Source organism: Schistocerca cancellata, chromosome 9 (assembly GCF_023864275.1).
Source record: "Schistocerca cancellata isolate TAMUIC-IGC-003103 chromosome 9, iqSchCanc2.1, whole genome shotgun sequence".
NCBI lineage: Eukaryota > Metazoa > Arthropoda > Insecta > Orthoptera > Acrididae > Schistocerca > Schistocerca cancellata.
The window spans coordinates 516,057,064-516,083,759 of record NC_064634.1 but is presented as its reverse complement, the minus strand read 5'-3'; the positions used below and the strand labels follow the sequence as shown (position 1 = coordinate 516,083,759).

General features: G+C 37.6%; 1 protein-coding gene across 3 annotated transcripts in view; it reads right to left on the bottom strand.

Moving 5' to 3' along the window:
- Positions 1–26,696, bottom strand: part of LOC126100310 (nicastrin) — a 142,979-nt gene that overhangs the window by 74,782 nt on the left and 41,501 nt on the right. For all 3 annotated transcript variants that reach the window (XM_049910919.1, XM_049910921.1, XM_049910920.1), the window contains exons 5-6: positions 9,415–9,657; positions 3,362–3,609 (exon numbers count right to left, since the gene is read on the bottom strand). In XM_049910919.1, coding sequence (XP_049766876.1) covers positions 3,362–3,609; positions 9,415–9,657 — 491 coding nt within the window. The remainder of the gene's footprint in view (positions 1–3,361; positions 3,610–9,414; positions 9,658–26,696) is intronic.

The following is a 26,696-nucleotide window of genomic DNA, read 5'->3' as shown; positions in this document are numbered from 1 at the left end:
AGAGGCAGAGAAAGTATATGAGGATGTTGAAAGGGTAATAAAATATGTAAAGGGAGATGAAAATCTAATAGTCATGGGGGTTGACTGATTTGGTGGAAGAGACCAATAGTCATGGGGGACTGGAATGAAGTATTAGGGGAAGGAGTAGAAGGAAAGGTTGAAGGAGAATATCAGCTTTGAACACAGAATGAGAGAGGAGAACGACTAACTGAGTTCTGAAATAAATTTCAGCTAATAATAGTGAATACTCTGGTCACGAATCACAAGAGGCGATATACGGGAGATATGGGAAGATTTCAGTTAGATTACATCATGGTAAGGCAGAGATTCCAAAGTCAGATACTAGATTGTAAGGCATTCCCAGGAGCAGATATAGACTTGGATCACAATTTACTAGCGATGACAGGTAGGCTGAAGTTTAAGAGATTAGTCAGGAAGAATCAATATGCAAAGTAGTGGGGCATGGAAGTACTAAGGAATCATGAGTTGTGCTAAGGCTATAGATACAGCAATGAAGGATAGGTCAGTAGACAGTACAATTGAAGAGAAATGGAGATCTCTAAAAATGGCAATCTCAGAAATTGGAAAGAAAAACATACACACAAAGGAGGTAATTGCGAAGAAACAATGGGTAATAGAAAAAATACTTCATTTGTCGATGAAAGAAGGAAGTACAAAAATGTTCAGGGAAATTCAGGAATACAGAAATACAAGTCACTCAGGAACGAAATAAACAGGAAGTGCAGGGAAGCTAAGGCAAAATGACTGCACGAAAAATGTGGAGAAATCGAAAAAGAAATGATTGTCAGAAGGACACACACATCATACAGGAAAGTTAAAACAACCTACGGCAACACAAAAAGCAAGGTTGGTAACGTTAAGAGTGCAACGGAACTCCCTGTTAAATGCAGAGGAGAGAGCAGATAGGTGGATGAGTACATTGGAGGCCTCTATGAGGGGGAAGACTTGTATGATCTGATAGAAGAAGAAACGGGAGTCAATTTGGAAGAGAGAGGGGATCCAGCATTAGAACCAGAATTTATGAGAGGAGGACTGAAGATCAAATAAGGCAGAAGAAATAGGCAACATTTCTTCAGAATTTCTAAAATCATTGAGTAAAGTGGTAACAAAATGATTATTTACATTGGTGTGTAGACTGTATGAGTCTGGGGACATACCACCTGACTTTCAGAAAAATATCATCCACACAATTCCGAAGACTGTAAGGGCTGAAACATGCGAGCATTATCACACAATCAGCTTACTAGCTGATACATCCAAGTTGCTCACAAGAATAATATACAGAAGAATGGAAAAGAAAATTGCGAATGTGTTAAATGACAATCAGTTTGGCTTTAAGAAAGGTAAAGGCACCAGAGAGCCAATTCTGATGTTGCAGTTGATAATGGAAGCAAGACTAAAGAAAAATCAAGACATGTTCATTGGATTAGTCAACCTGGAAAAAGTGTTCGACAATGTAAAACGATGCAAGATGTTCAAAATTCTGAGAAAAATAGGAATAAACAATAGGGAAAGAGCCGAGAAGGAGCAATAAGAGTGAATGACCAAGAACAAAGTGCTTGGATTGAAAAGGGTGTAAGAAAGGGCTGGAGTCTTTCACTCTTACTGTTCAATCTGTACATCAACAAAACAATGATAGAAATAAAAGAAAAGTCCAGGAATGGGATCAAAATTCAATGTGGAAGGATATCAGTGAGATGATTTGCTGATGACATTGCTATCCAGTGTGAAAGTGAACAGGAATTGTGTGATCTGCTGAATGAAATGAACAGTCTAATGTGTACAGAATATGGAGTGACAGTAAATCGAAGGAAGATGAAAGTAATGAGAAGTAGCAGAAATGAGAACAGTGAGAAACTTCACATCAGAATTGATGTTCACGATGTAGAGGAATTTAAAGAATTCTGCTACCTAGACAACAAAATAATCAATGACGGATGGAGCAAGGAGGACATCAAAAGCAGACTAGCCCTGGTAAAAAGGACATTCCTGCTAAGAGTGGTCTCCTAGTATGAAACATAGGCCTTAATTTGAGGAAGAAATTTCTGAGGATGTACGTTTGGAGCATAGTGTTGTGTGGTAGTGAAACATGGACTGTGGGAAAAACAGAAACAGAAGAGAACCGAAGCATTTGAGATGTGGTGCTACAGACAAATGTTGAAAATTAGGTTGCCTGATTAGGTAAGGAATGAGGAGATTCGGCGCAGAATTGGAGAGGAACGGAATATGTGGGAAACACTGGCAAGGAGAAGGCACAGGATTATAGGACATCTGTTAAGACACTAGGGAATGACTTCCATGGTTCTAGAGGGAGCTATAGAGGGCAAAAACTGTACAGGAAGACAGAGTGAAATACATCCAACTTATAATTGAGGATGTAGGTTGTAAGTGCTACTATGAGATGAAGAGGTTGACACAGGTGAGGAATTCATGGTAGGCCGTGTCAAATCAAACAAGAGATAAGGAAAAGAAATTAAATTTGAAAGAGAACTATGATGTTTGTACAACATTTTTTCTGATGACAAGATTACTTTGAAAACCGAAAATTTTGAGACTAGATTAATCAAAATGATGTAACCATGTGTGAAGAAATTTTACAGCTGAAATACAAAGAACAGCATGTAAACTGAATGTCACAGGAAATATTTTGAAAGTGGCAGTCAACATCACACATTTCCCAAATGTCCATTCCTGCTCATTACTATGAACACAGTTTTGAATATGATGTACGCTCTATTAATTTTACTGACTGTTTATATATTGTTTCCATTGTTTCCTCAGTTGGACTGCCTATCCAAGCTTACTAAGTCTCTCTCTCTCTCTCTCTCTCTCTCTCTCTCTCTCTCTCTCTCTCTCTCTCTCTCTCTCTCTGTGTGTGTGTGTGTGTGTGTGTGTGTGTGTGTGTGTGATGCGCAAGCGTTTTTGGTTTTTGTCAGTGATCCTCTTCAGGAGCATTTTCAGTGGAATTATTGAGTTCTATTTTGGTCCAACGAGATTCCCTAGGAATCAAAAGTTCTCTCAGGAATAGCCCAACATCACTGAGCGACGATAATATGGCTTTAATGTTGTAGGTGACTAAAAGGTTGTTCAACATCAAACAATTCATCTTAACACTCATCCACTCTTCTGACATGTAGCACAACACACAGGTGGTGGCAGATTGTTGATGTCCATCCTCTTCCAAATTAGTACCTACCTATTTTTTCTTTCAAGGCCTACCTTGTAACATTCCATAGTTATACTGTGCACAGACAGCTTTTAATTATTTTATTCTCAAAGTGAGCAATTTCAATACAAACTGCATAGTTTTAAACAAGATAACAAAAGAACATATACTTACTGGAGCATGAGCCCTGATGTAATTTGCACTGCTTGCTGGGTGGAAAGTGAGATGTTGCTGCCTGTTGGAGAGCTGACTCAGTTCAACAAAGAGCTTTAGATGGTTCGGGTACAGCAGGTGTACAGGATCATCAATACCGGCATTTGGAGGATGTGGAAACTGTCCGTGCAACATATCCCACAAGAGACGCTGGGATCCGATGTAGTCGTGTGATTCACCATGCAGCAGTGTGAAAAGAACAGTGCTCGCTAGACAGAAGCAAAGCAATGTGGTAATTGGAATACATTTTACAACTGTTTTGAACAAAACATATACTGTAGTGAATGACAAAGTATACATTGGTTGCCTGAGCACCTATATAAATTTTGATCTGAAGGGAAAAAAGTTTACTGAGGAATGTGGTTTTATTCCTTCATGGAAAAAATGGATCATTTTTAGTAGTTTATTTAGTTGAAGCATCAACCTAAACAGTGAAATTTACATTTGGTTGGATCATTTAACAAGTTCTATGAAACCTTGTAACAATTTTACAGTAAGAACCAGCATTCACTTTAATTCTCTTTGGGTGATTTTCTGGAGAGCAGAACCTTAATTCCTAAGTACTTATTTTTCTAACTCAAGGCTTTTAAATTTTTTGTAAATCTATAGATACATAGTGACTCACATGATGGGAATTCAATGTATATTTAGATCATATTTATTAAGTAGGATCATCAAAATCCACATAGCACGTGCGGGTATTTCCGAATATAAAATAGAATATAATTGATATGAATATAATAGAGGGAAACATTCCACATGGTAAAAATAAATATATAAAAAACAAATATGTCTGCCTGTGTCTGTATACGTGCGGATGGATGTGTGTGTGTGTGTGTGTGTGTGTGTGTGTGTGTGTGTGTCTCTGTCCTTTTTTCCCTCTAAGGTAAGTCTTTCCGCTCCCGGAATAGGAATGACTCCTTACCCTCTCCGTTAAAACCCACATCCTTTCGTCTTCCCTCTCCTTCCCTCTCTCCTGATGAAGCAACCATAGGTTGCGAAAGCTTGAATATTTGTGTGTGTTTTTTATTTCTATCAACATTTCTATCATCTATCTTTCTCGTTTGGTAAGTTAAAGCATCTTTGTTTTTTATATATAGAATATAATTGTATATATAAAAGATTTAGCTCAGCAAATGGCAGCTGGAGAAAACATGCAGAGAAGTTAAGGAAATGTGCAAGATTTTGGAACAAGTGGCTCCTTCTTCTTGCAGGGGTAAAAGGGGAAGGAAGATGATGATGGAAAAGGACTGCTGAGGTTTAGGAAATGGGAAGAGACATGGAAAAGTCCCCCAGTGCACCACATCATGGGAGACTTACCAGCTGGGATGAGAAACTGGATAGCTGAAAAATCTGCTCACCAAGTGGCAGCACAAGGAAACACATATAAAAGTTAAGGTAAGAAAACATATAAGGTTTCAAGCATATGGTAGGTAGCATGTTTACATCAACAGCAATTTATTACCAGTTTTAAGATAATAGCTTAATATTCCTTTAATTCTTATTTTTCCTTGTTTGGGATTGGGGATGATGAGGCGCTGAGTCCATATTTCACCTCTGTTTTGATTTTCTATTCGATACAATTATCAATTTGTGACATCATTATAAACTAGAAAGCTAAACCTCTACAATATATGAAGCGGTTATTATTAAAATACACAATTTAAGCAAAAGATGTTCAAGTGAGGACTTATAAAGGTGAAACATTAAAACTCTGTCCTCACTTAGTACTATGACATATTTAATGCTTTTACATTTAAAAATTTGTTTGGACTTATATAGTACATACTGTTGTAGTTCGTTTTGTGGTCTTCAATTTCAGGGCTAGTTTGGTGCAGCTCTCCACACTATCTTATGGAAGCCTCCTCATCTCTGTGAAACTACTGCAACCTGCACGTGTTTACTATAGTCACATCCTCATATTGTCTACCATTTTACCCCTTCCCCTCCCCCCATCCACACTGCACAAAAGAAACATACATTACAAACCTGATGACTCCTCGATGCCTTGTGGTATATCATGTCAACGGGCTCCTCCTTTTAGTAAAGTTGTTTCACAAAGCTCATTTATCCACAAGCAGTTGCAATGCTTCTTCGTTAGTTACTTATTCTATCCCTCTAACTTTCAATGTAATTCTATAACCCCACATTTCAAAACCTTATAGTCTCTTGTGCCTTCATGGGCTTTCTCAGTGTAATAATTCTTGAGTTTGTTGCTGGATTCTAAAATCAACATGACATGATATTTCAGCAATTTCTGTGATCTTTGGGAGAACACAGCAGTTGCTGCTGCCAAGTTCCACTGAAAACTGATGCTACGGCTGCAAACAGTTGTCCTATATAGGCCTCCATACCATAAACAATGCTTGCACTGCCCACCACAGTTGCTGTGCCCAAGACTGGGCCAGTGGCACTGAAGTCAGTGATGTATTACACTCAGAGACTATCTTCGAATACTCAGGCTGGCCCCACCAGAGCGCGTGAAAAATTGGAGATAACAGAATACTGTTTCATCAAGGAGCACGTGATGAAATTTGACAAGATTCTGATAGTTGCCTGTACTTCTAGATTTTTGACCAGCATTTATATAGAGGCAACTGAAATTAGATTGGCAGGTAATTTGATTCATAAAGAAAAGGTTTCCCTATTACCACGATGTGGAACCCTGTACTACTTCATGTCAAAACACAATACTCTTTCGAAGAGTGTCTTCGAGTGCAATATATTGTCAGTGTCAGAGTTCTATTAGCGGTGGGACCACAAGCCCAGTATCAAGAGCAACAACTGTGGCAGGCAGTGCATGCACCATGTACGGTATGGAGGCCAACAGGACAACAATGGGATTGGTTTTCAATGGGACTCAGCAGCAGGAGGAGCAGCAGCAGCATTCTCCTGAAGTCGGTGGACATCCATTCCATATCATTACTCGGTTTTATTTTTGCTGGTGTTCACTTTATAGCCTCATTGAAAGGCACAATCTGTTCTGTTTGGCTGATCTTCTTAGACAGACCACCACCCACTTCAACTACTGTTTTTATTTCATGGCCTTCAACTTGAAGAACTGCAAACTGGCTCCAGTAAAAGTTGTAGGCAATCTTTCACTCTCTGTATTTTATCCCTGGTAACTTCAGAATTTCAAATAGCGTAATCCAGTCAACATTGTCAAAAAGAGATGGTGTTGCTGCTCCTATGTTTCTCTGGAACCAAAATTAATGATCCCCAACAAAGTTAGCTGCTACTAGTCATTCTATCTTTCAGTATATACTTTGTGTCAGTGTTTTGAAACTAAGCCTTATTAACTAACGTTTCAGTAATATTCAGATTTGCCAGTGCCTACCTTACGTGTGCAGGAATATTACATTCTTTTCTGAGGTTTGATGATATTTTGCTTATCTCATGTATTCCACATTGCTGTTGTGCTCTTCAGTCGGAAGACTGGTTTGGTGCAGCTCTCCACGCTACTCTATCCTCTGCAAGCCTCTTCACCTCTGAGTAACTGCTGCAACTTACATCCCTTCTGCCTGTGACTTTCACCATACAAACTGCTGTGTGTACTTTTTCTGGCAGTTATACACCTGTGTGGCCTCTATCTTACTTCGCAACTGCTTGTAAGCGTACCTTACTGTAAACAGGAATGTGCCTGGCTGTAACTTGCATGCACAGAAATATTGCAACAAAACTGACTTTTCCTATCCCGAACAGTAGTGCCGCTACACTATTTTGGTTACAATAATGCATTCACTATGCTGTTAATACTAGCATATCTGCGTTCCTATTTTTTATTCATTATTAAACCTACTCCTGAATTACCCCTATTTGATTTTGTATTTATAACCCTGTACTGACCTGACCAGAAGTCCTGTTACTCCTGCCACCAAACTTCACTAACTCCCACTATATGTAACTTTCTCATATCCATTTCTGTTTTTAAATTTTCCTAAACTACCTGCCTAATTAAAGGATCTGACATTCCACACACTAATTTGTAGAATGTCAGTTTTGTTTCTCCTGATAACATCCTCCTGAATAGTCCCTGGCCAGAGATCCCAATGGGGGACATTTTACCCCCGGAATATTTTACCAAAAAGGATGCCATCATCATTTAACCATACAGTGGAGCTGCATGCCCTTGGGAAAAATTACGGCTGTAGTTTCCCGTTGCTTTCAGCTGTTTGCAGTACCAGCACAACAGGTCCATTTGGTTGATGGTACAACATCAGATCCAGACTGCTGGCCCTAAAGTACTGAAAAGGCTGCTGCCCCTCTTCTGGAGTCACATGTTTGTCTGGCCTCTCAACAGATACCCCTCTGTTGTGTTTGCTCTTTTGTACAGCTACCTGTATCGCTGAGGCATGCAAGCCTCCCCAACAAAACAGCAAGGTCCATGGTTCATGGCGGCTATTCCACATACCAATATGGAATAGTATTGCCATTGTTGATACTCCCAACGATAATAATAATTCAGAGGAAATCTTATCTTCTCCAGATTCGTTGTAACAGTAGCCAACATCACAATGCTGATATGATGCACATTTGAAACAACGGCTTTGCATTTACCAAAGACATGCAGGTACTGTCCAATTTATTTAGTTTCCCATCTCCTCAAGATCTTACCTTCACGGAATTTATTCACCTTTAATCTGCATTTCACAACTAAAATTATGGTTCAAGTTCATATATGCTTCTGGAAATGATTTACATTTTGTCATCTGGTTTATCTGTGCTGCTGTTACGTGCACTGTCTTTCACGGTTCTCAAACCTATAGCTGGTAATGATTAAATTGTGCTTTGTGCCCTTAGCATTCTCATGTGCAGTTCAAGTTCACCTAATATTTTTCCTCCTCTTTGTTTTCCTACTACTGAATTCCAATCACCTATCACAAACATTCTTACCCCTTGATGCACTGTGTAATTTCTTTTATCATTTCATATTTTTTTCCGATCTGTTCATCATCTGTGGCACTAAAGGGCTCTTGTACTAACATCATCAGTCATCACAAAGCATCCATGTGAGCCAAGATTCATAATGCTGTCGGTAACTAAATAGACCCACATGCTAAGAGGAAATCGGGGAGACTGTGTATATTAGCAGTACTGACAGTTCTCCATATGGTAAGAAGTCACCAACAATTCTGCCTCTCAATTTTATAGCTTTTTAAGGAACATTTTCTTTTTGATATGACTAAACCTAATTGTTAGAGTGCTACAATTTTTGGTAAAGTTGCAAGGCAGTTCTCAATTGGCTCCTTAAAAAAAGCATGGCACTTTAGACAGAATACAAGAATCTAGACCGAATTTTCACTCTGCAGTGGCATATGCATCAGTTTGAAGCTACCTGGCAGATTAAAATTGTTTGCCACACTGGAACTCTAACCTGGGACTTTGCCTTTCACAGACAGCTACTCAGCCGTTACAGCACTTGTCGACGAAAAATGAAAGGTCCCAGGTTTGGGGCCCTGTCCAAAACACAGTTTTAAATGGTCATTCAAGTTTCAGAAACACCACAGTCCGCCACAGAATGGAAATTCGTTCTGGAAGCATTCCCCTGGCAGTGGCTAAGCCAATTCTCCCCAATATCATTTCTTCCAGTCATGGAAGATATGAAGAAGAGCTTCTGTGATGTTTGGGAGAAGGGAAGCTGTGAGAGGGGGTCACAAGTCATGCTCAGACAGTGCAATTGGTGAGCACTTGGTCATGAAATGGAAAGGTTCCAGGTTCAAGTCCCAGTGTGGCACAAAGTTTTACTCTGCCAGAAAGTTTTGTAATATAGTTAAATAACCAGAATAAAATATTTTCTTAATCTTGAAGCACCTGTACCAGAAAAAGCATTCCACTCAAGAATGACCAAGAAAATATGTTTCCTTATTCATATCCAGTACTATTCTGGAATTTTTACACCAATGTGCTGAACATAGCACTTGCCCACATGTGCTTGCTTTTATTTTATCAAAGAATATGAAAGTATGTCTGCAATCTGGTATACTGAAGCCTGCGTTACAAACAGTTCCACTCACATTGTTGTGTGTCATCCTGGGGGAAGACCTGGGAAAGGGCGTGCGCCGTGGCCAGCAGTGCCACTATACCAGTGACTGGGCTTGTTGCACCTGGCACCACCTGGTCAAACATAGACGTGGAATCCATTCGGGCTGAAACCATGATGACTGTTCTGTTTTCATAAGCGGCATCTGGACGATTTCGTGAGAGAGCTGGTAGGCTCACCCAAACGTTACGGTCAATAAGAGCGTCACACACGTGGACTGTAAAAGGAGACAGTTTATCTCTAGTGAATATTTTGCTTAATGAGATAAAAATAGAATATGCACTACATGTGATAACTTAAGCAAACACACATACAGGTTAAGTTACTTATACACATCAGGAAATTGCTCATTTTTGTGTCAGTGCAAGTCTTGAGTAGTGCATACGATTTTATTTCTCTGTATAAAATTTATGAAGACATTTACCATTTTCCAATTCTGATCAGTTGCTAAAATCAAATTTTACAACAGAGTAAATCTATTGAGAAGCTACTGTTTAAACAATAATCAATTAGAGGTATTTGTTATCGTACAACTAGAGAGATTAGAGCACAGTCCTTACCTGAGTTTAAGAAAAACAGTATGAAAGCACACTATCATTTTACAATAAGCTGTATCACAATCATTAGGAACTAATTTGCAGCATTGAAATTCTATGTGTCTTTGCTCAATGACGACACACAAAATATAAGGGGAGACAGCTAAGACAAGAACTTTTGAAAAAATATGCTGTTGCAAAAATTGACATAATGTCTTGAAGAAAATCTGCAATCACAAGTTGTGAAACATATTTATATTGCCTGTCTTGATTGCACTAATTTTTTAAAATGAACTCTTTCAGTTCAAAATGAAACATCAACAGATCTGACTGTACTGGTTATATAGGATGCAGCATTTAAATTTCACTGATATGAACGGGTTATTTTTGTAACTTATAGAATCAGATCTGAGGACGATTCATGTCGAAGCAAAATAACATATTAAAAAAAAAAAATCAATGCAATGACAATGGACAATAAAAAATCTAAATGATGGTGTGGGTACCATTGCCAAAACTGCACTACTGAAAAGATGAACTCAACCCCTTTGTAGCAGGAACTAATGTGGTCTAATACTTGATACAGCCACATTCCATCTACAACTAGTGCCAATTGATGCTTGCAAAATATGGAAGTCCTTAACTTCACAATAAATAATTTTCAGAGTGTAATGGTTGTACCATAAAAAGTAGTAGGTGAGCTTGACAAAAGAAACTATCAGCTCACACACATCTTTTAACATTACTCATTGAAACTATAAACTATAACTCACAACTTCATTCATTCATCTTCCATATATCCTATATGACATAAAAGCCTCTACACAGTGTACCAAGTCAAAATATACACCATTATAGAGATGCAACTTCTGTAAATGAAATTATTAATAACTAAGACCACCCACTGTCAATTCACATTATTCCTAGAACATTGTTGTCACACTTAATTTACCATCCAACAATCTTCACAATTATAAACTCATATCTGAACCAAAACAAATTGAAATAGGTGTTCCACAGGGCAGCATTCTGGGCCCATTGTTAGTTCTAATTTATATCAATGACATACAGGCTCCAGACAGCTCAGCCAAAATTCTACTATTTGCAGATGACACGAATATCATAATTAGTGATATAAAAGAATCATTGTGTACTACAACAGAAAAAATGCTCTCATACATACAGTCATGGTTTTATTCAAATAAGCTGACATTAAATACAAAGAAAACAAACTTTATACAGTATGGAAGCAAGTGTCAAGGGGAAAATATGTGCCTTATGCTGGATAGCAAACAAATAGAAAAAGTGTGCACCACAAAGTTTCTGGGAATGCGAATTGACCATGATTTAAACTGGAATGAACACAGTGTATATCTTACTCAGAAACTTAGCTCAGCATGTTTTGCCTTAAGAATAATATCCAAGGTATGTAGCAAAGAATGTATTAGAGCAGTGTACTTTAGTTACTTCCAATCAGTTGCAAGCTATGGCATAAGTTTTTGGGGAAAAACCAGGTCAAGACTAAATGACATTTTTATTACGCAACAAAGAGCTATTCATATCATGACACACAGCCCACCACAAACTCACTGTAGACCCTTATTCAAACAACTAAAGATACTGACAATACCATCGATATATATTTTTAAATGCCTGGAAATGATCAATAAAAATAACTGCGATCTCCAAACCAACTCAAGCTACCATGATCAAAATACAAGGAATTGTAAAGACTTCCACATTTCCTATGTAGCAAAAACTAGAAGTCAGAAACATGTTAGCCACTTAGGAATAAAGCTTTTAAGTGCACTTCCATCTAAAATTAAAGAATTGAAAGGCAAAAATAATTTCAAGTGCGAGGTAAAAAATACTTGATGGAAAAATGCTACTACAGTGTAAATGAATACCTGTCTCAGACTGTGGATTGAAACCTGTACTTATTTTTTAAAAATTCAAACTAATTTAATTATGTTTTTAACTTCATAATTATGGTACTTATGAAAAATCTGTTAAATATCCGTAATACGTTTTGTGTATACGGCGTAGTTCCTGATCTATAATTGTTTATCATGAGCACGTACTTCTGTTTTTGTGTAATAAGTTCTTGTACACTACTTATGTACTACGTCTGTGTAATTTGTTTTGCTGTTTGTATATGTTTGTCCATTTATTATGTGTATGTGGTATTATGTGTTTTTTTGTAATCAAATGACAAATCCTACCTCACATGTGCGATCTATTGGATGCTAAATAAATAAATAAAACATCCAAGAACGCTGCAAATCGGTGCCTTACACATTTAGCCAAGACACCACTACTTTAAGAATCCTACTGCTTTTCTTGTTAGATTCAACTGCTTTTCGTTAGCAACAACATATAGTACTTATCAATTTCACAGGTACACTGATTAATGCTGAAGGATAGCAATTGTGTACTGTATGAAGGTAGCTAACAAACATTATTCTTCTTCTTCTTATTATTATTGTTGTTATTTCTTTCTTTTATCAGACGTTATGTCTGGTCAAAAATGGAAAGTGACACGGACCTTGACCAAGCGTGACTTCCTTTTAACTGTACGGTATGTACACACACATGGATGTGTGTGTGTGTGTGTGTGTGTGTGTGTGTGTGTGTGTGTGTGTGTGTGTGTGTGTGCGCGCGCGTGCGAGTGTATACCTATCCTTTTTCCCCCTAAGGTAAGTCTTTCCGCTCCCAGGATTGGAATGACTCCTTACCCTCTCCCTTAAAACCCACATCCTTTCGTCTTTCCCTCTCCTTCCCTCTTTCCTGATGAAGCAACTGTTTGTTGCGAAAGCTTGAATTTTGTGTGTATGTTTGTGTGTCTATCGACCTGCCAGCACTTTCGTTTGGTAAGTAACATCATCTTTATTTTTACCCTCTCCCTTAAAACCCACATCCTTTCGTCTTTCCCTCTCTTTCCCTCTTTCCTGACGAAGCAACTGTTTGTTGCGAAAGCTTGGATTTTGTGTGTATGTTTGTGTGTCTATCGACCTGCCAGCGCTTTTGTTTGGTAAGTCTCATCATCATTGTTTTTGGATATATTTTTCCCACGTGGAATGCTTCCCACTATTATATTCATATCATCTTTATTTTTAGATATATGTCCATAATGTAGGTTTTTTATGTCGATAAATCCCCTTCCTCCTTCCTTTATGCTTAATGTGAATCTTTCAGTTGCTGAATGTATGTGATTTATTCTATATTTGTGGCATTGTGATCATGTAAGTGTCTTGAGTGCTTCTAGGTCTGTGTTACTCCATTTCACTACTCCAAATGAGTAGGTCAATATTGGTATAGCAAAGGTATTTATAGCTTTTGTCTTGTTTCTTGCAGTCAATTCTGTTTTCAGTATTTTTGTTAGTCTTTTTCTATATTTTTCTTTTAGTTCTTCTTTAATATTTGTATTATCTATTCCTATTTTTTGTATGTATCCTAGATATTTATAGGCATCTGTTTTTTCCATCGCTTCTATGCAGTCGCTGTGGTTATCCAATATGTAATCTTCTTGTTTAGTGTGTTTTCCCTTAACTATGCTATTTTTCTTACATTTGTCTGTTCCAAAAGCCATATTTATATCATTGCTGAATACTTCTGTTATCTTTAGTAATTGGTTGAGTTGTTGATTTGTTGCTGCCAGTAGTTTTAGATCATCCATGTATTGCAAATGTGTGATTTTGTGTTGGTATGTTCCAGTAATATTATATCCATAATTTGTATTATTTAGCATGTGGATAGTGGGTTCAGAGCAAGGCAGAACCAGAAAGGACTTAATGAGTCTCCTTAGTATATTCCACGCTTAATCTGTATTGGCTGTGATGTGATATTATTTGAATTTGTTTGGATATTAAGTGTGGTTTTCCAATTTTTCATTACTATGTTTAGGAACTGTATTAATTTAGGATATACTTTGTATATTTCCAATATCTGTAGTAACCATGAGTGGGGTACACTATCAAAAGCTTTTTGGTAATCAATGTATGCGTAGTGCAGCGACCTTTGTTTAGTTTTAGCTTGGTATGTCACCTCTGTATCTATTATCAGTTGCTCTTTACATTCTCATGCTCCTTTGCAGCAGCCTTTTTGTTATTCATTTATAATTTTGTTCTGTGTTGTATGTGTCATTAATTTCTGTGTAATGACTGAAGTTAATATTTTGTAGATTGTTGGTAGGCATGTTATGGGGCGATATTTTCCTGGGTTTGCTGTGTCTGCTTGATATTTAGGTTTCAGATAAGTTATTCCTTGTGTAAGTGTATCAGGGACTGTGTATGGGTCTGCAATGTAATTGTTAAATAATTTAGTTAGATGTGAATGTGCTGAGGTGAACTTCTTTGGCCAAAAATTTGCTATTTTATCATTTCCAGGGGCTTTCCAATTATGCGTAGAATTAATTGCTCGGGTGACTTCATGTTGAAAAATTATCACTTCAGGCATTTGTGGTATCATCTTGTATGAGTCTGTTTCTGCTTGTATCCACCGTGCATGTCTGTTATGTTGTAACGGGTTAGACCATATGTTGCTCCAGAAGTGTTCCATGTCTGTTACGTTTGGTGGATTGTCTATTTTAATGTGTGTGTTATCTATTGTCTGGTAAAATTTCTTTTGGTTTGTGTTGAATGTTTGGTTTTGTTTCCTTCTATTATCATTTTTTTTGTATCTTCTAAGTCGTTTGGCAAATGGTTGTAATTTCTGCTTCTTTTCATCTAATTGCTCTATTGCTTCTTGTTGTGAGATTTCACCTAATCTTTTTTGTTTTTTGTCTGATATTTCATTTCTTATAAATTGTGTTAGCTGTCCGATGTATTTTCTCAGTTTTTCTATTCTGATCTGTAGCCTGTGTTGCCATGCTGGTTTTGTGGGTTTCTTCTGTGTGTTGGTTGGTTCTGATCTCTGCCTAGTGTGTGTATTTAGTGTAGTGAGTGCTCCTACATACCGTATTTACTCGAATCTAAGCCGCACTTTTTTTCCGGTTTTTGAAATCCAAAAAACCGCCTGCGGCTTAGAATCGAGTGCAAGGTAAGCGGAAGTTCTGAAAAATGTTGGTAGGTGCCGCCACAACTAACTTGTGCCGTCGAATATATGTAGCGATTCACATGCATGCTTTTCAGGCACAAAGATAAATACTGGCGCCAAAACCTCTGCATCAGTAAATAAATAAATAAATAAATAAATAAATAAATAAATAAAAAAAAAAAAAAAAAAAAAAAACTGTGGAAGACGAAATTTTTTCTCCGCCCCGAGTTTCGACCACTGCATTTTCATACATTATCCAACGAAGTAAATACAAATTCCGTATTGTTCGTCTTCGAATGTAGCAACATTTCAATGTACTGTACTACGAAAATCCGACTGGCAAGACTGTTTGGGATGTTTGTCAATATGGCCAACTCTACGTTCTGAATTTTTTCTACCTATGAGAAGAGATGGTTGCTAATAGGAACTTTTATGAATTGCAAATCACATGCAGTATTCTCTTCACCATAAGAATAACACGTATATAAACATTTTGCCACGTATTCTTTCGTGTTTGCTGCTATCTCATTTAAATCCTGTCTACTTACTAAACTACGAAACTAGAGTGAGACAACAGCAAACGCCGAAGAATATACATATCATTTCATGTTTATATTCGTATTATTCTTATGCCTAATAGTGATAGTCAGAAATGAAGCACGTCAATTGACTAGATTTTTAAATCTAAGATGACTAATTTCTGTGCAGAATGTTATGTACTAAAGAGACGTCTGCAAAGATTTTCAAACAGAGAAAAATTTTCGCTAAACTCTCGTTCAGAACATCTTCTATCATACGCAGTCTATTATTTGGTTCTTGTTGATCGTCAAAGAAAGCAGCAGTGTTAGTAACAACAAATAGCAGTCTCTTGCAATTGTTTCGCTAATGAGACGATTCCTCTCTTTTTCTTTTTTTAATTGTAAGCGGCAGTAGTGCGCACAAAAGCAAGCCACGCCGCGAGCGGCGACAGGCTGTAAACACTGATTATCAGAATGCGACAAACAGTGCACGACACAGTACAGTAATGCATTTTCAGCTTAGAGTGGCGTAAACACCTATAACAAAGAGAACGGCACTTATCAGATCAAAGAAAAATAAGCAATCGATCCAAACCAGACGAAGCACGTGAAAAAGGAAGGGTACCCGTATAAATATGGACGGAGCACCTGACGCATAGCTATGGCTACGTGGTAAAGCCTAACTGCTAAGCTTACTACGCGAACCAAACTACTGTAGCTGTATCGTCATTCATTCGACCTAAATTGTGTCTCATATTACAATGGACCAACTTTGTTTCGATTTGGAGGTGCGGCCTAAAACTTTACTCTCCCCTTGAATTTCGAGTCTCATATTTCAGGTGCGGCTTAGATTCGGGAAATTTTTTTTTCCTTGATTTCGAGTCTCATTTTTTCAGGTGCGGCTTAGATTCGAGTAAATACGGTAAACCAGTAGTTGTAACTCTTCCATAGTTGTATTTTCATTTATTTTGTTGTGTATGATTGTGTTGATAGTTGTTATTGTTGTTTCGACTTGTGGGTTATTTGGCGGTCTATGTAAGAATGGTCTAATGTCTGTATTTGTGTCTTTGTATTCTATATATGTCAGCTGAAATTTCTCTTCTATATCTAACATGTGTGTCACTTTGTGTTCTATTTGTGCTTGTTCTGGTGGCTGTCTTAAGATTTCGTTTTCCTCTGATTGTTTAATTGATGTGTGTTGTTCTTTGTTTGTTTGCTCTGGAATGTTTGAGTCCATTACTGTATTTTCTTCTGATTGCACATTATTATTATTATTATTATTATTATTAATATTATTATTTCTTTCTTTTCTCAGATGTTATGTCTGGTCAAAAATGGAAAGTGACGCGCACCTTGATCAAGCGTCACTTCCTTTTAACTGTACGGTATATGTTATATTGCATTTAGGAACTTTCGGGTGATTGAACATGTATCAATAATTACGGATTTCTGTAGTTGTACATATAAGTTTGGATGTAGCTGTATTGCATTGATGTACTGGTGGATATTGTGTGGTATGACTCCTGTAGTTGATAGTATAATTGGTATAATGTCAACTTTACCCTGATGCCACATGTCCTTGACTTCCTCAGCCAGTTGGATGTATTTTTCAATTTTTTCTCCTGTTTTCTTTTGTATATTTGGTGTATAGGGTATGGTTATTTCGATTAGTTGTGTTAATTTCTTCTTTTTATTGGTGAGTATGATGTCAGGTTTGTTATGTGGTGTTGTTTTATCTGTTATAATGGTTCTGTTCCAGTATAATTTGTATTCATCATTCTCCAGTACATTTTGTGGTGCATACTTGTATGTGGGAATGTGTTGTTTCATAAGTTTATGTTGTAAGGCAAGCTGTTGATGTATTATTTTTGCTACATTGTCATGTTTTCTGGGGTATTCTGTATTTGCTAGTATTGTACATCCGCTTGTGATGTGATCTACTGTTTCTATTTGTTGTTTGCAAAGTCTGCATTTATCTGTTGTGGTATTGGGATCTTTAATAATATGCTTGCTGTAATATCTGGTGTTTATTGTTTGATCCTGTATTGCAATCATGAATCCTTCCGTCTCACTGTATATATTGCCTTTTCTTAGCCATGTGCTGGATGCGTCTTGATCGATGTGTGGCTGTGTTAGATGATACGGATGCTTGCCATGTAGTATTTTCTTTTTCCAATTTACTTTCTTCGTATCTGTTGATGTTATGTGATCTAGAGGGTTGTAGAAGTGGTTATGAAATTGCAGTGGTGTAGCCGATGTATTTATATGAGTGATTGCTTTGTGTATTTTGCTAGTTTCTGCTCATTCTAGAAAGAATTTTCTTAAATTGTCTACCTGTCCATAATGTAGGTTTTTTATGTCGATAAATCCCCTTCCTCCTTCCTTTCTGCTTAATGTGAATCTTTCAGTTGCTGAATGTATGTGATGTATTCTATATTTGTGGCATTGTGATCGTGTAAGTGTATTGAGTGCTTCTAGGTCTGTGTTACTCCATTTCACTACTCCAAATGAGTAGGTCAATATTGGTATAGCATAAGTATTTATAGCTTTTGTCTTGTTTCTTGCAGTCAATTCTTTTTTCAGTATTTTTGTTAGTCTTTGTCTATATTTTTCTTTTAGTTCCTCTTTAACATTTGTATTATCTATTACTAATTTTTGTCTGTATCCTAGATAAAATAATTCACACCAATCAGACATCCGCTCCAGGACTCTCTGCTCATGACGAGATATTCTTAAATTACTCAGTACATACTACCAAAGAAAAATCTCACCTGGTAACCTACAGAAACCTAAAAAATGTTAACCATGACGCTCTTCAAAAGGATTGCTCAGACATCCCTTGGCATGATATAAGTAATGAACCGAATTTAGATGGAAAAATTCGGGAATTATGTCGCAAAATTATTGCACTGTATGATAAACATGCTCCTCAACGCACTGTCAAGGTAAAGAGAGCTCCCGCTCCGTGGCTCACCACTGCATTACGCCAGTTAATGAATAAACGCGATGCTGCACATAGGGCCTTCAAGCGTAACCCAACTCCCGAGGCGTACGAAGCTTATAGGAAACTCCGAAATAGAACCAAGCAAAGCATGAGGAATGCCAAAATCAGACATGCCCGCTCTGTCGTATGCGGCATATCAAAACCTGCTACACTGTGGAAAAAGCTGCACAGTTTCGGTATAGGGAAGTGAAGAGCTGACGCTGTTTATCAAGCGTCTGCAGAAGAATTAAACGATTTCTTCTCAACAGCTGTAAACTGCCACGCAGCGACAAATTACCAGCCCCAAGATATCAATCTCTCGAGAGACAAGTTTTTCCTAAAACATGTCACTACCGGCACAGTACACAAGGCAATTATGAGAATCTCTTCCGAGGCAGTAGGAAATGATGGAGTGAGCATTGGCATGATTAAGAACGTCGTAGACACTATTATTCCAGTTATCACAGACATCTTCAGCCTGTCTCTTGTCAGCAGTACATATCCTACTGAGTGGAAGCAAAGTTTAATTCAACCTATACCCAAGACTGACAACCCTAAGTCGCCAGGTGACTACAGGCCAATCAGCATACTTCCTGCAATATCTAAAGCCCTAGAATACATCGTCCATGAACAGCTGACGGATTACCTCAAAACTCATAACATCCACGACAAATATCAGTCAGGCTTTCGAAAGCACCATAGTACAGCAACTGCATTAATCAAAGTAACTGATGACATTAAACATGCTATGGACAGACGTGAAGCTACCATCCTAACACTGCTTGCTTTAGCAAGGCTTTTTATTCAGTTGACTTTGATATATTACTAATTAAAATGAAGCAGCTGAATTTCTCAAACAGCGCAATACACTGGTTCGACAGCTACCTCAAAAACAGATGTCAACAAGTCATTTGTGGGTCGGAAAAGTCATCATGGAAAAACGTGCGCCCTGGAGTTCCCCAAGGCTCCATCCTTGGTCCATTACTCTTCTCACAGTACATTAATGATATTTCTTCAGTGATTCACTCCTGCAACTACCATCTATATGCCGACGACATCCAACTGTACATAAGTGCAAGCCCCAAGAACATTGCTGACGCAGTAGCGAGTATGAACGCAGATCTTTGCTCTGTTTCTCGATGGGCACAGAACCTAGGTATGAAACTAAACCCCAAGAAATCCCAGGTCATACTTATATCTCATACAAAGTTAATCAGTCGGTACTTTCGCGAAACAGTCCTTCAAATACTCCTAAATGGTACCCAAATACCATACCAAAAAACAGTAAAAGATCTTGGAATAATCTTGGATGAACACCTAAACTGGGAAGAACAAACAGACACAGCTTGCCGGAAATCGCTCTCCTCCCTACATGCAATTCAAAAATTTAGAAAAATATTTCCACCCCATGTTAAAAAAAAATTAGTCCAAACACTAGTCTTGCCTAATCTTTACTACTGTGATGTAGTTCAACACGGCACAAATAGTGAAAATTCGAGATGCCTCGAGCTAGTGATGAATGCTTGCGTTAAATACGTATGCAATATACGGTCGTATGATCATATCAGTCCTTCATACTCCCAGCTAGGTTGGATACGCCCACATAAGGCACGCGATCTCCACGCGATGTGCTTACTTCATCGATTTCTTAGCCACTGGTGCCCCCAATACTTATCTTCTCACATTAAACACCTATCATCATTCCACAACCGTAATACCAGATCGGATACGTCTAGCATCTTGGCTGTACCTTTACATAACACAAAATCTTTCTCCGTGTCATTCTCCATCTCAGCCATATGACTATTGAACGCGCTCCCCTGTGATCTGCGTCTTATCCAGAACCACTCAACATTCAAGAGGGAACTCAAGACTTACATATTAGGGACGGTATAGCCACCATTGTTGTGCCCCTCTCATCTTTTTCTTTCTCCTCTCCATCATAGCTTCGAATTTTACCATTCTATTTCTCTTCCTCTAACCTATCTACCTCTTCTATATCTCTTTCACCCCATTCTATCGTCTTATGTCTCTGCTTGATGAGAATAACTCACAAGCTGCAAGAATATAACGAGAAAATTCCCAACTAGCAATAGGACTGACAATCATAAAAGAAAAATATGTTTACTTTCATATACATAGTCATTATTATTATTATTCTTGATTCTTATAATTATTATTTGATTGTTATAAGTATCATTGTACTACTTTTATAATCTATTTTTTTTTCTTTAACATTAATACTGTGTAACATGTTATATGTCCTTAATGTTCTGTAGAAACTGAAATTTGTTGAATCTGAGTATGCCTGGTTAGGTGTAAGAGAGGGCCTGAAGGCCCTAATCTTACCAGGTAAAATAAATACATGAATAAATAAATAAATATTTATAGGCATCTGTTTTTTCCATCGCTTCTATGCAGTCACTGTGGTTATCCAATATGTAATCTTCTTGTTTAGTATGTTTTCCCTTGACTATGGTATTTTTCTTACATTTGTCTGTTCCAAAAGCCATATTTATATCATTGCTGAATACTTCTGTTATCTTTAGTAATTGGTTGAGTTGTTGATTTGTTGCTGCCAGTAGTTTTAGATCATCCATGTATTGCAAATGTGTGATTTTGTGTTGGTATGTTCCAGTAATATTATATCCATAATTTGTACTATTTAGCATGTGGATAGTGGGTTCAGAGCAAGGCAGGACCAGAGAGGACTTAATGAGTCTCCTTGGTATATTCCACGCTTAATCTGTATTGGCTGTGATGTGATATTATTTGAATTTGTTAGGATATTAAGTGTGGTTTTCCAATTTTTCATTACTATGTTTAGGAACTGTATCAATTTAGGATATACTTTGTATATTTCCAATATTTGTAGTAATCATGAGTGGGGTACACTATCAAAAGCTTTTTGGTAATCAATGTATGCGTAGTGAGTGACCTTTGTTTAGTTTTAGCTTGATATGTCACCTCTGTATCTATTATCAGTTGCTCTTTACATCCTCGTGCTCCTTTGAAACAGCCTTTTTGTTCTTCATTTATAATTTTGTTCTGTGTTGTATGTGTTATTAATTTCTGTGTAATGACTGAAGTTAATATTTTGTATATTGTTGGTAGGCATGTCATGGGGCAATATTTAGCTGGGTTTGCTGACTCTGCTTGATCTTTAGGTTTCAGATAAGTTATTCCTTGTGTAAGTGTATCAGGGAATGTGTATGGGTCTGCAATGTAATTGTTAAATAATTTAGTTAGATGTGAATGTGTTGAGGTGAACTTCTTTAGCCACAAATTTGCTATTTTAACTTTTCCAGGGGCTTTCCAATTGTGAATAGAATTAATTGCTTGGTTGACTTCATGTTGCAAAATTATCACTTCAGGCATCCGCAGTATCATCTTGTATGAGTCTGTTTCTGCTTGTATCCATCGTGCATGTCTGTTATGTTGTAACGGGTTTGACCATATGTTGCTCCAGAAGTGTTCCATGTCTGTTATGCTTGGTGGATTGTCTACTTTAATGTGTGTGTTATCTATTGTCTGGTAAAATTTCTTTTGGTTTGTGTTGAATGTTTGGTTTTGTTTCCTTCTATTTTCACTTTTTTTGTATCTTCTAAGTCGTTTGGCCAACGCTTGTAATTTCTGCTTCTTTTCATTTAATTGCTCTATCACTTCTTGTAGTGAGATTTTATCTAACCTTTTTCGTTTTTTTTTTTCTGACATTTCATTTCTTATATACTGTGTTAGCTGTCCGATGTATTTTCTCAGTTTTTCTATTCTGATCTGTAGCCTGTGTTGCCATGCTGGTTTTGTGGGTTTCTTCTGTGTGTTGGTTGATTCTGATCTCTGCCTAATATGTATATTTAGTGTAGTGAGTGCTCCTATATAAACCAGTAGTTGTAACTCTTCCATAGTTGTGTTTTCATTTATTTTGTTGTGTATGATTGTGTTGATAGTTTTTATTGTTGTTTTGACTTGTGGGTTATTTGGCGGTCTATGCAAGAATGGTCTAATGTCTGTATTTGTGTCTTTGTATTCTATATATGTCAGCTGAACTTTCTCTTCTATATCTAACATGTGTGTCACTTCGTGTTCTATTTGTGTTTGTTCTGGTGGCTGTCTTAAGATTTCGTTTTCCTCTGATTGTTTAATTGATGTGTGTTGTTCTTTGTTTGTTTGCTCTGGGATGTTTGAGTCCATTACTGTATTTTCTTCTTCTTCTGATTGCACATTATTTTGTTCCAGTATTTGTTGTACTTGTTGTTTGATGTTTTCTAATTCTGACTGGGGTATCCTGTTATTTTTGATTATTACACAGATCTGATCAGCTAGTTGTTGTTCTGTTAAAAATTTTAATTCTGGGTATCTGGTAATAAATGTAGTGTATACTTGTGATCTGTATCCAGTTGTGTTGGTTCCTAGATTTGTTGCTTGGCAATAACAGAACATGAGGTGTCGATTAACTTGATCTGACCATCTCATCCTCTGTCTTTGTTTTCCTTCTAGGGTGGTTGCAGGAAGCATATCCTGCAAAACACCTCTATTTGGATTTAAATCATTTTCCAGTTGGCTAGCAGTGTCGTTACCATTGTGGGCGGGCATAGGGTTCAAGCGTCGTCCCGACCATGACGGCGCTTGTCCGAGGCTTCTTTAGTTCTGTCCTGAACCAAGTAATCACACTAAAAGGGGGGTTAGCCCTATTAGAGGTTTGTTCTTTTCGTTGCCTTTTACGACTGGCAGCACATACCGGAGGCCTATTCTTTTCCCGGGCCTCCACGGGGTTTATTATTATTATTATTATTATTATTATTATTATTATTATTATTTCTTTACTTTCTCAGACGTTAAGTCTGGTTAAAAATGGAAAGTGACGCAGACCTTGATCAAGCGTCACTTCCTTTTAACTGTACGGTATATGTTATATTGCATTTAGGATTGGTTGGTTTGAGGAAGGAGACCAGACAGCGTGGTCATCGGTCTCATCGGATTAGGGAAGGATTGGGAAGGAAGTCGGCTGTGCCCTTTCAGAGGAACCATCCCAGCATTTGCCTGGAGTGATTTAGGGAAATCACAGAAAACCTAAATCAGGAAGGCCGGACGCGGGATTGAACCGTCGTCCTCCCGAATGCGAGTCCAGTGTCTAACCACTGCGCCACCCCGCTCGGTGCATTTAGGAACTTTCGGGTAATTGACCATGTATCAATAATTACGGATTTCTGTAATTGTATATATAAGTTTGGATGTAGCTGTATTGCATTGATGTACTGGTGGATATTGTGTGGTATGACTCCTGTAGTTGATAGTATAATTGGTATAATGTCAACTTTATCCTGATGCCACATGTCCTTGACTTCCTCAGCCAGCTGGATGTATTTTTCAATTTTTTCTCCTGTTTTCTTTTGTATATTTGTTGTATTGGGTATGGATATTTCGATTAGTTGTGTTGCTTTCTTCTTTTTACTGGTGAGTATGATGTCAGGTTTGTCATGTGGTGTTGTTTTATCTGTTATAATTTATCTGTTATTATTATTATTATTATTATTATTATTGTTGTTGTTGTTGTTGTTTTTCGTGTGTATCAAGTATCCAAAAATTGGAGAGGATTTCTGCCTTAGGCAAGACAGAGTTCTGTACATTTGTTTCCACCCAGACATGTTTTGGCACTTTTTGTCAATCCCCAGTAGGTTTATTTGTTTATTTTCTTTTTGCAAAATTGTTGTTACATGTTAAACATTTGTCGCGGTTATTGTCAAATACTTAGAGAGAGAGAGAGAGAGAGAGAGAGAGAGAGAGAGAGAGAGAGAGAGAGAGAGAGAGAGAGGGTGGGGGGGGGGGGGGGAGTAGAGTGAATGGTGTGGAGGTGTGGAGCACAGGGGGAGAATTTAATTACTGAGGGTGACAATATGAAGTTTTGGGGGTGTTTTATTGCACAGTAATGTGTATTTGTTTATTAAATTCCTTCCTTGGGCTACTGATTTTTGTATGTAATAATTTTCTTCTATTGTTAGTTTTTGGTGTAGGTCACTACTAACTTTAATAATTTTCTGTGTTCACTGGATGGAGATTCTGTGCTAGTAGGTGATAAGCAAATGCTGAGTAAGAGCTATTAATTTTCAATGCTCTGAGATGTTCTGTATACCTGGTTCTAATATTCCTGCATTTTTGACGCACATACACAAAATGACAGACTGGGAAAACATACTGAGTGGCTGTATTTGACAGTATTGGTGGTACATTTTCCCAGTCTGTACTGCATTGTGTTATGGGTTCAGTATGCTATGTTGAGTCCTTGTCTCTTCAGTGTATTGCCTACCCTGTGTGTAACTTTCTTGTTATAGGTGATTACGTGCCATTTGTTGCTTTCTGTCCACTGATTTGTTGTGAGATGTGTCATATTCGTGTATGTTATGTTTCCTGATTATGTGTTGCCTGTTTCTGTATTTTTAGTTTATTTCATCTAGTGTCTTTGGGTCATACCCATCTTCCTGAGCTGTGTGTTATATTGTGTTCAGTTCTTCAGTGCGGCCATGTTTGTTCATGGATGTTTTGTTCAGTGTGTGTGGCAAATATCTGGAAACTGGATTGTTTATGGGTTATGTGGTGACTGGACTGGTTATGAATGTGGGTGCTGATGATTGTACATTTCCTATAAATTGTGAACTCATGTTTGTTGTTTCTCTTGTTAATGGTGAGGTCTAAGAAATTTAGTTTTCTGTGTTCAATGGTGAACTTTATTTGTGATTAGATAGTGTTTATGTCTTTGTGGGCTTCTTTTATATGAGACAGTGATTCATCTATCTACACATTATAATTCCCATATATCTGCAGCAATATTTTGTTTTGTACAGCATTGGTTTAACTATTTTGTCAAAGGATTTTCTGTGTGACTGATGAAAATTTCAGCTGGGAGGCCACAGATTGCAGATCCCACAGATAGTCGTTCTCGCTGCAGGTAAAACTTGTCGCTGAATATGAAGTAGTTTTGTTCTGTAATGAGCATGAGTATGGTTGATATTTGTTCTATTTTTTTGCGCGTATGTTTCCTTGTAACTGCAAGTTTCTTTCTATGATGTTGGTGGTTTCTTCTGTTGAAATGTGAGTGTGCATGGGCAGTGTGACAAATGAAATTAATGTCACTGTGTTTGGAATGTTTTCATTACTTCTATTAAGCCACTCGAGTCCTTTACACCTCTGTTTTCAGTGTGCTTGTATTTGTCTGTGTCCGTCTTGACAGCTGAGTCGTCAGCGCAGCGAATTGTCACACCGGGGCCCGGGTTTGATTCCCGGCTGGGTCGGAGATTTTCTCCGTTCAGGGACTGGGTGTTGTGTTGTCCTCATTATCATTTCATCATCATCATCAGTGGAAGGCAACAGGAAATCACCACTGGAATCACTTCCCAAGACGCTCATGCGGTGGACCTCTCTGATGAGGCTTCCCCCATGACAAGACCTGACGTAAGGCAGAACACAGCGCGCGTGTGTGTGTGTGTGTGTGTGTGTGTGTGTGAGTGTGTGTGTGTGTGTGTGTGTGTCGTTTAATAGTGTGCTGGTGCATCGTTAAAGTTTATCAGTGGTCATATTAGGATATTTGGATTGTGAATTTTAGGTAACAATTTTAGAGAGGGTCTGGGGACTTTTCGTGCATCATTATTTTCATATGTGTGTGTATGAAAATTGTTTCTATGGTTGCCAGAGTTTTTTGTAAGTTTCTTTGGTATCGGTTTGTTGGATCACTTGTTAATTCTGTGATGTTATTGCTTGGCAAAAACAAATTTTAAAAAATGCACGCGTAACGATATCAGTGAAAGAAATATGCACATTACCTCTACACACAAACAGGGCAGAAAACACCACTATACTAAAAACTGCAAATAACACACATACAGTGATTCTCTGTTGAAAATGAACAATAAACAGAAGAATAATAAATATTTTGTTGTTTACAGGTGACAGGCTGTGGCTTCTGAGGTAGATTAAAAGCTACCATCATAAACAACCAATAGCATCATGTGACATAAACAAACAACTGTATATATCAAATTTATTCCCAAAATTTGCTATAAACTTAAAACGTTTAGACCCACTGTAAATGAACAATACAGAATGCCTCAAGTCAGTGACACGTCTCAACTCTGTACTGTATGCAAATTAGTGTAAAATATTTGAGAATAATTGTTCCTTTTACAAACATAAA